Source organism: Canis aureus, chromosome 19, assembly GCF_053574225.1.
Source record: "Canis aureus isolate CA01 chromosome 19, VMU_Caureus_v.1.0, whole genome shotgun sequence".
Classification (NCBI taxonomy): Eukaryota; Metazoa; Chordata; class Mammalia; order Carnivora; family Canidae; genus Canis; species Canis aureus.
Genome location: NC_135629.1, coordinates 13,875,901 through 13,889,294, shown reverse-complemented (window position 1 = coordinate 13,889,294; position 13,394 = coordinate 13,875,901). Strand labels below are relative to the sequence as shown.

The 13,394-nt window shown below is 43.9% G+C and overlaps 1 protein-coding gene across 13 annotated transcripts in view; it reads left to right on the top strand.

The window, feature by feature from the left end:
- ITPR1 (inositol 1,4,5-trisphosphate receptor type 1) overlaps positions 1-13,394 on the top strand; it is a 319,171-nt gene that overhangs the window by 241,347 nt on the left and 64,430 nt on the right. For all 13 annotated transcript variants that reach the window (XM_077857995.1, XM_077857997.1, XM_077858001.1 and 10 more), the window contains 3 exons: positions 5,367-5,547; positions 7,190-7,443; positions 13,045-13,245. In XM_077857995.1, the coding sequence (XP_077714121.1) occupies positions 5,367-5,547; positions 7,190-7,443; positions 13,045-13,245 (636 nt within the window). The remainder of the gene's footprint in view (positions 1-5,366; positions 5,548-7,189; positions 7,444-13,044; positions 13,246-13,394) is intronic.

Below are 13,394 nucleotides of genomic sequence, written 5' to 3'. Positions count from 1 at the left end.
GACCTCTCCCAACCCAGCTGTATGATCTATAATAGGACAAATTTATGAACGATAATATCTATCTTGGCAGTCTCCTAAGATGCTGACAAGACCACTTGTATGGAAGGGGCTTTAAAACCACATGTGTTTTGGAGATACATGGAGAGTGATGAAAGGTTAGCCTTGAGGACAGCAACACAGATCCCTCTGCTGGCGGAGAGGTCCCTTCTCTGGACAACTTTACATAGTTCTCTAGCTTTCTGGAAATAAAGCTGATCTTTTCCCCTCTCCCTTTTCATTGTGACACAATTCATATACTAAAAAATGCATAGATTTTAAGTGTACAGTTTGATCAGGTTTGACAAATGTTTATATCCATGTTTGTCTTCTATGGCTGCTGTAACAAATTACTACAAACGCAGTGACTTAAAACAACCAGATTTTTTTATCCTACAAGTTTGATCTGAGTCTTTTTTTGTTTTTGTTTTTGTTTTTGTTTTTTTGTGTTTTGTTGTTGTTGTGGCTGTTTATCTGAGTCTTAACTAGGCTGAAATCCAGGTGTTGGCCGGGCTGTATTCCTTTCTCGAGTCTCCAGGGGGAGAATCTGTTTCCCCTCCTTTTCCAATAGAGGCCGCCTGTGTTCTTTGGGTCAAGGCGTCTTGCTCCATCTTCCCAGCGTGCAGTGGCTTGAGTCCTTCTCAAATGGTCCCCCTCTGAGCTCTTCCATCATCTTCCACTTTTAAGGACCCTTGCAATCATATTGCCTCCCCTGATTATCCCCTAAGATAATATCACTCTTTTAAGGTCAGCAGCTTTGTTCCCTTTGCCATGGGAGGTAACACATGGTCACTGGTTCCAGGTTTTATTATTGTTGTTTTTCTGTCTACCACCAGCCTAATCAGGGTATTTCCTTCAGTCCAGAAAGTTCTCTCATTTCCCTTCAGTCTCCCCCCTCCTCACACTCCACAGGGACATCCTCTGTTTGGACTTCACTTACCACCATGTAAGGTTGCCTGCTTTAGGCCAGATGAATTTTGAATGACTAGGATGGGGTGCAGTGAGACCTTTGGAAAACAAAACGATCTCTACTTGACTACTGGCTCTTAATTGGAGAAAGGGGTGATTCATTGGTTCAGGGAGGAAAGTGGATGAGTAGCTTGTGGAAAAGACCCTGCTTTGAGAGCCTGAGATCTGGGAGGCCAGAGTACCCACCTGCTGTGGTCTGAGATTCCACTTGATCTGGGGAAACAGTCTTGAAGGGGTGGAGGGGGGGTGTCCCCTTTCCCTTCCCAAGTCCTCCAAACACAGTATCACAGAAAGAGGTTTAACAAGCAGGGATGAACTGTCCAGGGCCCTGGTTTCTCCAAATGCAGACAACCCTAGGCACCAGAGATGCGTAGTGAATGCCTCCAGGAGCCTCTAACTGAAGGCTCCTGTTCATCAAGCCCCCGGTCTCTCCCCATAGCACATCCTGCCTCTCTGGGGGAGGTCTCTTAGTTCTTCTGCACTGCTGTCACTTTTCACTTCTCCTCTTACACAAGATAGCACTGCTTCCCTTCTGGGGACCAAGCTTCTTCCTTCCAGAGTGTCTTTATTTAGATTCTCAGACGGGAGACCTGAGGCGACAGCTTTTGTCTCTCACAGCGTCTCGGTGAGGTTACGTTTGTCACAGTGTGGGCATCTCAGGGGTGTGATAAATACTTGATGTCCATTATCTTTTAGGGTGCCCTGATCTCTCAGAGATGAGTAATAACTACCTCTATGGCATTTTTGTGTGAGATAACACACATGAAGTCTTACTCTGAGTTCCTGGCAGCTTATTAGCAGTCGGGAAACATCGGCCATTGTGTGCATATTACTGTGATTTTTTCATTAGATCTTCATAACACCATGCAGTACTGTTACCATACCCATTTTTCAGATGAGAAAATCCAGGTTTCAGAGATGTTGTCACTTTCTAAGGTGACATAGCTTATGAGTGGCAGAGCTGAAACCCAGGCGTCTCCAACTCCAGCGACAAAATCTTCACGCTTTACTAACCATGCCCTAGCCACTTACAGGGATGCCTTCACTGTGGGGTGTTTACATTATACAGATGTGATGGTGGTACCAAAAAAAAAAAAAAAAGACGATCAGTGGGCACTGTGCTAAGCACTTTGTGGGCACCGTGGCGGCCCTTCCACATGGGTTCAGAGAGGCTGAGTAACTTGCCTTTGGTCACCAAACTAGTGAGTGAGGGACCCAGGAGTCTGATTGGAAAGCCTGTCCTCTAACACCTTCATTAAAGAATCTTTTCCTTCCTTTGAGGCACTGGCAATATTTCTCTTATCTGATACTTAATAATAACCATGATAGAGCATACCTCTTATTTCAGCTTGATGGCTGGGTACCTCAGAGACTTGTGACTGCCCTGAATCATCTCTTTCACCTTCTAACCACCAGCCTTGTTTAGTTCTGGTTCTCTGTGCTTATTCATGTCTCTGTACCCCAGTGTCTACTTTATTATTTTGTTGACCACACTCTGTTTATAAAGCTGCTTCAGATCCTTGAAGGACTAAGGACTGATATAAATAATGCAAAATAAATATACTGGCCATTGCAAAACATATATAGAAGTGTGTAATCCTGTCGCTTGCCCTTCTCCCGTTTCATAAGAGGTTCTCTTACTCTGACCCTATCAGTTGACATCTGTTGGGTTAACCAGCTAGACGTTAAGCAGTGCAGTTTGTAGCCAGTGATTGGTCTGCACTGTGTTGCACTGTTACTGATGACAGATGGCAGGCTTTAGTTATTTATTTATTTGCCTACCTACTTAAAGTATATTTGGTTTTTTTGAGTGACCAGATTGTCCAAAGGATGCTTTTTAAGTTGCCTCCATGCAACAAGAAGACTTAATGGGGTAGCAACTAAAGTTCATTGCCCCAAGTGGCCACCTTCCAGTGCAGTCTCCCCCATGACCCCATGTGGGAGAGATATTCTATAACTTACCTTGGTAAAAAATGTAGTCACCATAATTAGGTGGTGATATGAGTTCTTCGTGCCCACATTTCTCCTTTTGTTTGTAGATGCATCAGCTCTCAAAGAAGTGAACAGTTAGAACTTGCTTTTTCATATTTGAGCAGTTTTCCAGAATTAATCTATGTCGGGGATTTACTTCTGGCACAGTCACTGAATATAAGCAGGGTCTGATTGAGAGGGTGTAGTTACGATGATCCATGAAGTATTGAGTTGTATTCATTCTTTCATCAAATGGTTAGGAAGCTCCTTCTATGTGTGGGGCTCCTCTGGGTGCTCTGGAGACAGCTGTGAAGCATACAGGTGAGGCACCTATCCTCTTGGAGTTTACACTGTATATAAGACCTACAGTAAGTAGGTGAATGACAAATACAACAGAGACCAGTGGCTATGAAGAAAATAAAACAGGGCAGGGAAGAATAAGCAGTTTCTGGGTTGCTGCTTCCATAGGATTATCAGGATGGCCTCACTGGGGAGGTGATGTTAGTGGGAATACCAAAGCATGAGGGAACCCTAGCCTAGCCAAGGAACGAGCCAGGAAAAGCGAGGAGAGCAAAACAATGGCTCTGAGTGTCTGATACAATACTCTTTGCCAGCATTCTCTTGGGTCAGTTTCATAGGGATAAATGGCTATTTTGGTAAAAACATCCTTAGGGTGATTATTAAATTACTGCATCTTTTCCTTACTAGGCTACCAGTTTCATGGGGGGCAGGGTCTAGGCCTCTTTTTGCTCACTGTTGTATCTCCTATGATGGACGTAGTGCCCAACACATGACAAGTGCACAGTGAATGGCTGGAAGGATGAATATACAGATAGATGTATAGGTATGTGGATGAATGAGTAAATGGATGGAATGACAGATGGAGAGATGAAATAGTAAAAAACTGAAAAGAGGATTCAATGTGGTAAAGGGCAATGGAGGACGCTAAAGACTTGAGCTTGGTTCAAAGTGTGTGGGAGTCATGGAGGACTCTGACACATGCAGAATAAGGCAAAGCAGTAGGTAGGTGATGACTTGTACTGCCACTGGGAGTGGTTGGAGGGGAAAAGATAGAATCAGGGAGCACAAGTAGGAAGGACGGATCTTATGCTGTATATTGGAAACATCCAGAAGTAGGGAAGAACAGTGAGATGGAAAGGAAAGAACATAGTCAAGAAGTGCTTTGTAGGCAAATGAGACTAACATTTGTCAATGCAGCATAGAGTCTAGTAGCTAGAAGAAGGGTCACAGTGACTACAGTTTCCTTTTGGCAAATGAAAACGTGGTGGCTCTCCTGGGGCATGCTGAATCTGGCAGCAAGTGTTGGGGGCCATGGAGGCAGGGTGAGATGGAGGAAGTAAGAGGCTATGACAGCTGATAAGATTCTACTTTTTTCTAAGATTGCAAGCCTAGGGCTACCTTTGGTAGAGAAATGCCATCTTTCTACATGGGGGAGGATATGAAATTGGCAGAAAGATCCAACTGGGAGAAGAAAATATATTGTTTAGAGCTTTGTTTTATTCCTCTGGAAATGACCGTATTGTATTTTTATGTAAATAATTCACAACAGCGTGGTGTTTGCAAAGGGGTGAAAAGAGAACACTCATAAATGAAGTTGAGACACCATATTGTGTTTTTACATCAACATTGTATACTCTTGCTTGTAGTGGGCCCAAAAACAAATGTGCATCCAAGAGGCAAGCTACCTGTTAACTTGGAGCTTCTTCATCTAACCATTTCTGACCTGTCCTTCAAGACCTGGTTTGAAAATCACCTTTTCTACAAAGATTCTGGGATCACTCTGGCCCACTGTCACCCTTGGCAGCTCTGAGCTTCTATGATGTAACTGTCTGTGTAGCTTCTGGAGCACTTGTTACTTACACATTTTTTTACTTATGGATTTGTCATCCTAACCTGCCATGGAGCCCTACAGGGGCAGGTAGCACATCTTACTCATCCATATATATTCACAGGGCTGTGCAAAGTGAAGGGGCTCACAGGAATCCTTAAACATAACACATGACAGGACCTGCAATAACCACCAAAAATACATTGTTTCCATTATTAATGGAGTTGTTTTGAGTGTGTGCAGGGGCTGCATCTTAATAGACTGGACTCTCCCAACACCCTTTAGCATGTGTCCCAAGCCTATATGACTGCTCATTAAAGACATCCCATGGCAGATTGCTTTAAAGTCTCTGTGTAGAAAATCTCAAGCCATACGATCCAGAGAGCGATAGTGCATGGGACCATGTTTAACTTTGGTCCAAACCTAGACTGTTTGTGAGGTTTTGCAGCAGGCTCTGATCTCTGTGAGGTTTTGGTGTCTTGAGTGGGATTGGATCACTGATCTGTCACAGTGTTGAAAATTTGTGGGTTTTCCATGGCAGCACTCCTTTTTCTGCCGGTTAACAGAAGATAAGAAGTCAGAAAAATTCTTCAAGGTCTTCTATGACCGAATGAAGGTCGCCCAGCAAGAAATCAAAGCAACAGTGACCGTGAACACCAGTGACTTGGGGAATAAAAAGAAAGATGATGAGACAGACAGGGATGCCCCATCACGGAAAAAAGGTAAGTGTGGCGTGGCCCTCCCTCCAGCTGGACCTCCAGTCTTTGAACTGTATTACGACTGAAGCTTTTGGGAGAAGCAAATCAGTCTGGTTATGATAGAATTCTTCCTAAGTAACCAGAGCTGAACTACCATGCATTGGTGGTTTTTCTTGTGTAAAAAATTTACATACCTTCTTCTTAGTCAAACTCAAGGTTTTATTGGCAGGAACTACTTTTATAATCTTTTCCTGTAATTTTCTATTCAATGTTAGGAAAAGTTAAAGAAGACATACACCTTGGGGGTGCCTGGGTGGTTTACTCGGTTAAGTGTCCGACTCTTAATTTCAGCTCAGGTTATGATCTCAGGGCTGTGGGATTGAGCCTCGCATCAGGCTCTGTGTGCAGCAGGGAGTCTTCTTAAGATTCTCTTCTCCCTCTCCCCAGTGCTTGTACGCTTTCATGCACACTTGCTCGCTCACTCTCTTTCCCTCTCAAATAAATAAATCTTAAAAAAAAAAAAAGGACACACATTTTAAAACTGGGTATCCATCACTTAAATTCCCCCTTATTTTCGAAATTATTTGGAAGTTTCTAAAGCTTTTCATTCATGATGAATGAATGAAATCATTCATCACTCAAAGAGAAGTCATACTTGGAAGTAGGTAGATGCACCAGTGTTGGAATCAAATGGCTATGAGGAGGTTAATGAGCCACTCTGAGCCTGTTTCTTCAGGTTTAGAACTGGGCTTCTCAGACACAGCACATTTGGTATCTGGAGGATGAGTTGCTGGAGGGGCTGTCCTGTGCACTGTGGAATGTTTAACAGCATATGTGGCCTCTACCCAGTAGATGCCAGTAGCCTGCCCTGCAGCCGACTAGAAGTGTCCTCAGATTTTGCTAATTGTCCCCTGGGTGGGAGTGGGCACCAAATCAGCTCTAGTTTATAACTACTGGTCTAGAATGGGAAAGGTTAACATTTACTGAGTTACTCTCTATGAACTAGACACTGTTCAAAGTCCTTTACATCCTTTACTTCATGTAGAACTGAGGTTAACCCTGTAAAATAGAATTGTTAACCCCATTTTACAGATGGGGAAACTGAGGAGCGGAGGTTGACTTGTCCTTGTTAAGGCTATACAGCGAGTAGGCAGTAGAGTCAGGATTTGAACCTAGGGGCAGTCTGGCTACAGAGTGTCTCACTCTTCACTCTGATGCCTAGTTGCTCTGAGGATTTGATGCTGTGGTACTTGATGGGAACCACTCAATCAATTGTCACCATAACAGTAATTCGGGTTGCGGTCATTGTTATGTTGACCTCTCAGAGGCTTCTCTAGTTAGAATCCACTGATGCTCTCCCCGTTTTGCAGATGAGGATGCTAAGGCCCAGAGCCACATAGGTTTGTGAGGCTGACAGAGCCAATACTAAAGCTTTTCCTCTAAAACAGTATAAGCATAGGTGAAATGTGAGAGCCATGAGCCAGTGGGCAGAGCATGACTCCGTTTTAATCCTAAGGACTAAGAGAAGTGACTTCTTGGAGTGTTTGGCTAACCTTAAAGATTTCTAGTGAATACAAGGACTTACATTTTCTAATGTTATCTTTTGTGCAGTGGCTAGTACTCCTGAGGACTCAGCAACATTGAGTGTCTTATGTTTGCATTCTAGCCAAAGAGCCCTCGACACAAATAACAGAAGAGGCCCGAGATCAGCTCCTGGAAGCCTCTGCTGCCACCAGGAAAGCCTTCAGCACCTTCAGGAGGGAGGCTGACCCCGATGACCACTACCAGTCCGGGGAAGGTGCCCAGGCCACGGCAGATAAGACCAAGGATGAGCTGGAAATGAGCGCGGTCATCACCATCATGCAGCCCATTCTCCGGTTCCTACAGCTTCTGTGCGAAAACCACAATCGAGACCTGCAGGTGAGGGCTGGCCCCTGGGAGTTACAGCTCCTCAGACATCTCTGCTCCCCTCACTGCCACCAGCTCCCCTCACTGCCACCAGCTTCCTTGAGTCAAGGATGGTTCTGACATCTGGGCAACTGACATGTTTCTTTGTCCTTCTTCCCTACCATCTCCACAGGGACAAGAACCAAATCTCTTGCTCACCAGTATAGGTACCTACTGTGTACATATTGAAATATGGGTATGTGGTAGCTTACCACTGTTTGGCACATAGATCCATAGGTAAGACTTGGATGGATGCACGAATGATTCTGATGAATCAGATGAATGATTAAATATACTAGACTTACAAAATCTGATACGTAGAAAGTCCTATTAAATATTTTTTGGTTGAATAAATGAAGTTGCCTTCCAGGGTTTTATACAATAGATGCCCAAATATATGTGTTTAACTGATTATTCCAGAAATCTTTTGTTCACTTTTTTATTGATGTTGGGATGATAACAATGGCTGAGGTATCAGGCGCTTAGGATATCTTGGATGCTAAGTGTTGCTGACATCATTATATTCATTTTATAGATAAGGGAACTGAGGTTCAGGGCATAAAGTAGAGAACCAGGACTTGAACCCAGGCCGTCTGACAGTGGAACTCATGTGATCAACCACCATGTTAAGATAGCATATTTTCTCCCTTACAGTTTCCCCACCAGCAAAGCCTATATGGAAAGGGCTCAGGATGGATTCCAGAGATGTTTCTTTCTACTGAATGAGCATAGATCTATGGAGCCAATCACTCCCCAGGGAAAACATGCTAGAGCACCAGGTCCTTGGCCATTGCCTGGTTTTGCTTCTGGCTTTGGGAAAAACACCCCTCTCTGCCTAAAAGGGATTGTGGATTAGTAACAAAAGTGTGTCTGAACAACTCCACTAAGATAGAATATTTCTTCCTAAAATAAACAAGTTGACAGTGGTAGTTCAGTTACTTGTATAATTATGGTGTGAAAAGGAAGCAGTGGCAAAGACAAGGTGCATATTTCCCTTCCCAACTTTATTCATCAGGTGATTTGATGGCCTTTCACATGTCACCTGTGGCCAGACCCTTTGGGGCTGCCACCGTAAATCACTCATACTTCAACCTTGCCATATAATCTGTGCCTGGATAAGTTGAGTAAGAAAATACATTGTTAAACAGTAAGACAGAACAGGGAAAAGGAACTGGGTGAAGTTTGCAGTATTAATAATTTCTACACTGATATTTAATTTTAATCAAATTGGTCTGAGCCTGAGCTTTGAAAAGGCAGGTATATTCAAGGTCATCCATCAGCCAAATATGGCCCATATTTAAAAATGAAAGAATTTCCCACAGGCCCCATTGGGCTCTTTTTTCACATTGCTGTTCATTCATTTCCTCCATTGACCTTCCCTGCTTGATCCCTATGTCTGAGTGTGGGGTTCTGGCTGTTTTTCTTTTCTTGCCTATTGCTCAAATATTCCTACTTTGGACTTAGACCACATTGGCCCTAGATCACTGGGACTGCCTAGCTCAGCTGGGTAGAACAAAGTATTCATGACTCAAAGATCCAGGGATTGCTTGTTGTCTCATTGGCTGGTATTCTGTCTGCAGGCCAACTGTGCCCTCTCCACCTTCCATATGTACACCATTAGTCATGAGGGAGACTGGCCAAGGGAGTGGGAATGACACCATGGAAAGCCAGGCTGTCCCACCAGCAAGAAAGCAAAGCCAACTGTGGCATCTTTGTGGATGGAGGGACCTCCCTGCTGCTGGGGCTATTTCTAGCTGAGCTTGGTGGTCAGTGCCCTGTACTATTCCCTCATACTGCTGTTACTGGTCTCCACCCACCTTGGGCTCCAAAGGGAAGTGGGTTGAGACCGTGCCTATGCATGTATGTTTATTTCATCATCTGGGTGAATACTTGCTCTGTGCTCGGCATTGGTGGTGACAGAGACCTCACCCCTTCCCATACAGAGCTGAGAGTCTCAGGCAGGAGCCACTCGGGGAAACCCAAGATGCTGTGCAGCATGATAAGTACCATAGTGGTATCATCCCAGGGGTTTTGTGGGTTCATAGCAGGCAAACCAATCCACTATGCTGGGTCTAGGCTTGTCAGAGGACTTGATAACTGCCGAGTTCTAAGCTAACACAAGACTGACTGGAATAGAATCCATCCACGAATGTCAGAGGGTCAGTCCTGATGTGCTTGTCTCCAGCCTGGTCTGCTTTCATGGACCTGTTCTGACTCTTCCACTGTACCCCCTGATTTTCCTTCTTTACCACCATACCCAGCGTCCGCTGTGGAAGTAGAGTAATGCTTTCATTGAGTCAATTTGCCTTTCCTGTTTGGAAGTTTTCAGTTTTAGTTTCGTACTGTAGCTCTTCACAAAACTGTCCTTGGAACTAAGACGCTAAGAACCCCGAGGACAGACGCACCTTCTAATGAGTCTTTCCAAAACTTGATTCTCCAACACATCGCTCTGTGGAAAATAGTACTAGGGGAAAGGAAAGCATATGGTATATTTTAATATATTTTTTAAAAGTCTTAGCAACTTAATCTTTGAAAGTATCATAAGCATTATCCATGTCAATGGTTTTATACTTTTTTGGTTTTGGCCACAGAATCCTTTAAGATCTTATGCAGAAATGTACTAAGTAAAGCAGATGAGAGCAAAGCTGCTCTCTTCAGAGTAAGAAACTACAGAGTGTGAGAACTTTCCTTTCCTCCCTTACCTACCAGGGCCCTGAGAGGTGTTGCATTTCAGGAATCCCTTAGGATGCAGGGACCAGTTGGAAAACCAATGATCTGAACCAGTGGTTCACAAATGAAGGTTAGAATCATCTTTAAAGACTCCCACTGTGTCATACACACTGAGATGTTGATAAAATTGCTCTGATAGGATGACATTTGTAGAAATCTGGTTCTTAAAATGATAGTTTTGAGTGGGGTTCACCTACTCTGAATGCCACCCTGTTGGCAGAGTCCCAGAACAGATGGTGGATCTCTGGGTCAGGGTTTTCTTGTGTACTAAAGGGAGGAGAAGACCTTCTCATCATGACAGAATTACTGTCCCCACCCCTGGTATAAAGAAGTACAGATAAGCTCCAAGAGAGAAGGAATCTGGCCTTTTGAAGTTGCCCAGCATTTCTTGTCATATTTATAACCTTAACTTTCCTGTTAGTAAATGTTTAGTAGAGATAAGGCCACTGCCTTTGGCTTTGCCAAACAGGCAGTTGCTGCCTTAAGCAAGCTTTGTCCACAGAGGTAAGAATGGGAAGAACTATTCTTGAGATATTTTGCCTGTGCTTTCTATCTTTCTCCTGAGGGGTTGGCTTGTTTCATCTGGGTTAAGGAATGCAGGTCTCTTGCTACTGACATCTGTATGAGAACAGGCTTGAAGTCTTTCTTAATTCACCCATCTTGACTTGATCCCTGGCCCTCCAAGGAAAACCACAAAAAGAACAGTGTTTCCCTAGCTTAAACATGGCAAGGTGGTGTGTGCAAAGGGTGAAATCGACTCCGTGAATGTAGAAAGAGTCCCTGTTAGCCTCCTAGTGATTGGCATCCCTCTATTTTTGTAGAGGACAAAGGAAATGGATCTCAGCTAGGGAAGGAGAGATTCTGGCTTGACACTCTGCAAAGGCCATGAGCTATGGGAGAGGCTTTCAAGAAAGGGCAGCCACTTAACCTTCATGGGTAGTTGAAACATAATAGGCTTGAGGACTTTACAAGTCCCCTTTTCTCCTATCCATTCAATTTAATTCAGATTATTTTAGCCAGTGTTTATGACACACCTGGCATGTGCCAGTCACTGTGCTAGCTGCCAGACACTTCAAGCTATCAGCATGGTCCTGGGTGAAGCTGACAGATACCCCTATAAACACATGATGAAATGTAAGGAGGGCTAAGAGAGGTGTGTGCCATTCTCCGATCTCATTGGAGTCAGGATGGAGCCTCAGGAGGGCTTCCTGAAACAAATGGCTTGGGACTCCATCCTGAAGGAAGAGGAGTTCATCAGGGTAGAGATCGGGGGAGAGTGATAGGCAGAGGGAATGGTGTGCCTAAAGCCCCAGAGAAAAGAGAATGAAGAGTGCTTGAAGAATAGGAAGAAGCTCATTGCTGCCTGGCAGAGAAGGGCATGGTGGGAGCAGTGATGTCACTGAGCAGAAAGGGTTATGTTGGTAGCAATGATGTCACTGAGCAGAGGGGGGGCATGGTGGTAATGATGATGTTACCGAGCAAGGGGGGCATAGTGGGAGCAGTGATGTTACTGAGCAGGAAAGGGGGCATGGTGGCAGCCGTGATGTCCTTGAGCAGAGAGGGGGGCATGGTGCAAGCAGTAGCGCATGAGTTTGAGAAGTAAATGGCCTGGAGAGCCATGCTTTGAGTTTCAGCCTTGGACAGCCGGGCTCTCTCCTGCCCTCTTCCTGAAGACTTCTCCCTCTTTCTCTGCAGGATGAGGAGCTCAACTGGGCCCTCAAGCAGGTAGCATCTTTCCATATTGGCACATATGGACCTACCATAGTGTTTCTAAGTTGTAATATTAGATGATGTTGGTATACTGTATCTAACTACTCCCCAGTTGATGGACATTTAAGTTGTTTCCAGTTCTTCACTGTCACAAACAGTGCTGTAGGGAATATCTAATACATACTTTGTGAATAGAAGTCAGTATTTTTTTTTTTTTTTAGAAGTCAGTATTTTATAGAAGTGGAATTACTACCATGTCAAAGGTCACATTTATTTTATATCTTGCTTTTTATAGTACCAGTCTTCTGTGGTAAATAAACATGTAACTTTTATAACTGCTTAAAAGAATTTTTGCAGTTAATTTTTGCTTCTTTTCAAGAAGAGATTTAAGAGTCTCTGACAAAAATCTCTTCTTCATCAAAATAGATTCTGCTTTGTGAGGTGGTTGAATGTGGTTTACTTGATTTTGTGGAGGAAGTACGTGCTTTTTTGTCTCTTGTTAACATTATGGGTTTAGCTGGAGGACATCTGTTTGGGCACATGCACATAAGAACACATTTACTCATTCTTGCCTCTTCCTTTAATAATTCATGAGAATGGCCATAAAAGATAACCTAAGTTTCTACCATGGCAATGGGCTTAAGTCAGCCTGTAACACCTTATTTTGTGATGAACCATCCCTAGTACTAGACTCTGGGCATTCAGTATCCAGACTACACCATCATCTTCTAAACATAAGCATTGCCCTTTGAAATGTCAAATTCCTCTGAACCTAATACCTAGTGGGAGAGACATGGACTGGAGTAGGAAAAAGAGAAAGGGGAACTCAAAAAGGCTTTAGGTGTCTGTCAAGGAGGAGCCCTCCTACACAGTATCACATAGAAAAGCACCTTGGAGAATAAGCTGCAGTGTTTGGTGTCCATTGCCATAGACCAAATCCACAGTTGACCATCATGGAGGCTGTCTCTTCTCTCCAGTGCTATATCTCTCTGCATAACTGCTGATCAATTGAGGGCATCAACCAATTAAATAATAACAAAATGGCCATATGAATGACCTTTTCTTTCTTCTCTCTGACTTTGCCCCCTCCCTACCGCCCCCCCTCCCCGCCATCTGGGGACTGCCTAATTGTAGAACTTCCTTCGTTGCCAAAATAACAAGACCAACTACAATTTGGTGTGTGAGACGCTGCAGTTCCTGGACTGTATTTGTGGAAGCACTACTGGAGGTCTTGGTCTTCTCGGGCTCTATATAAATGAAAAGAACGTAGCCCTCATCAACCAAACCCTGGAAAGTCTGACTGAATACTGTCAAGGACCATGCCATGAGAACCAGGTACCTCCATTTTTATTTGGGGGTGGGAAAAAGAAGTTGTTCATCATTTTGGAAATGTTGACAGGAACTAGTTCAGAAGTCACATAACATTGCCTGTTGGCCTAGGAAGTCACTAGAACTGGAGGTCTTTTATACAGCAGTCAAGAAGG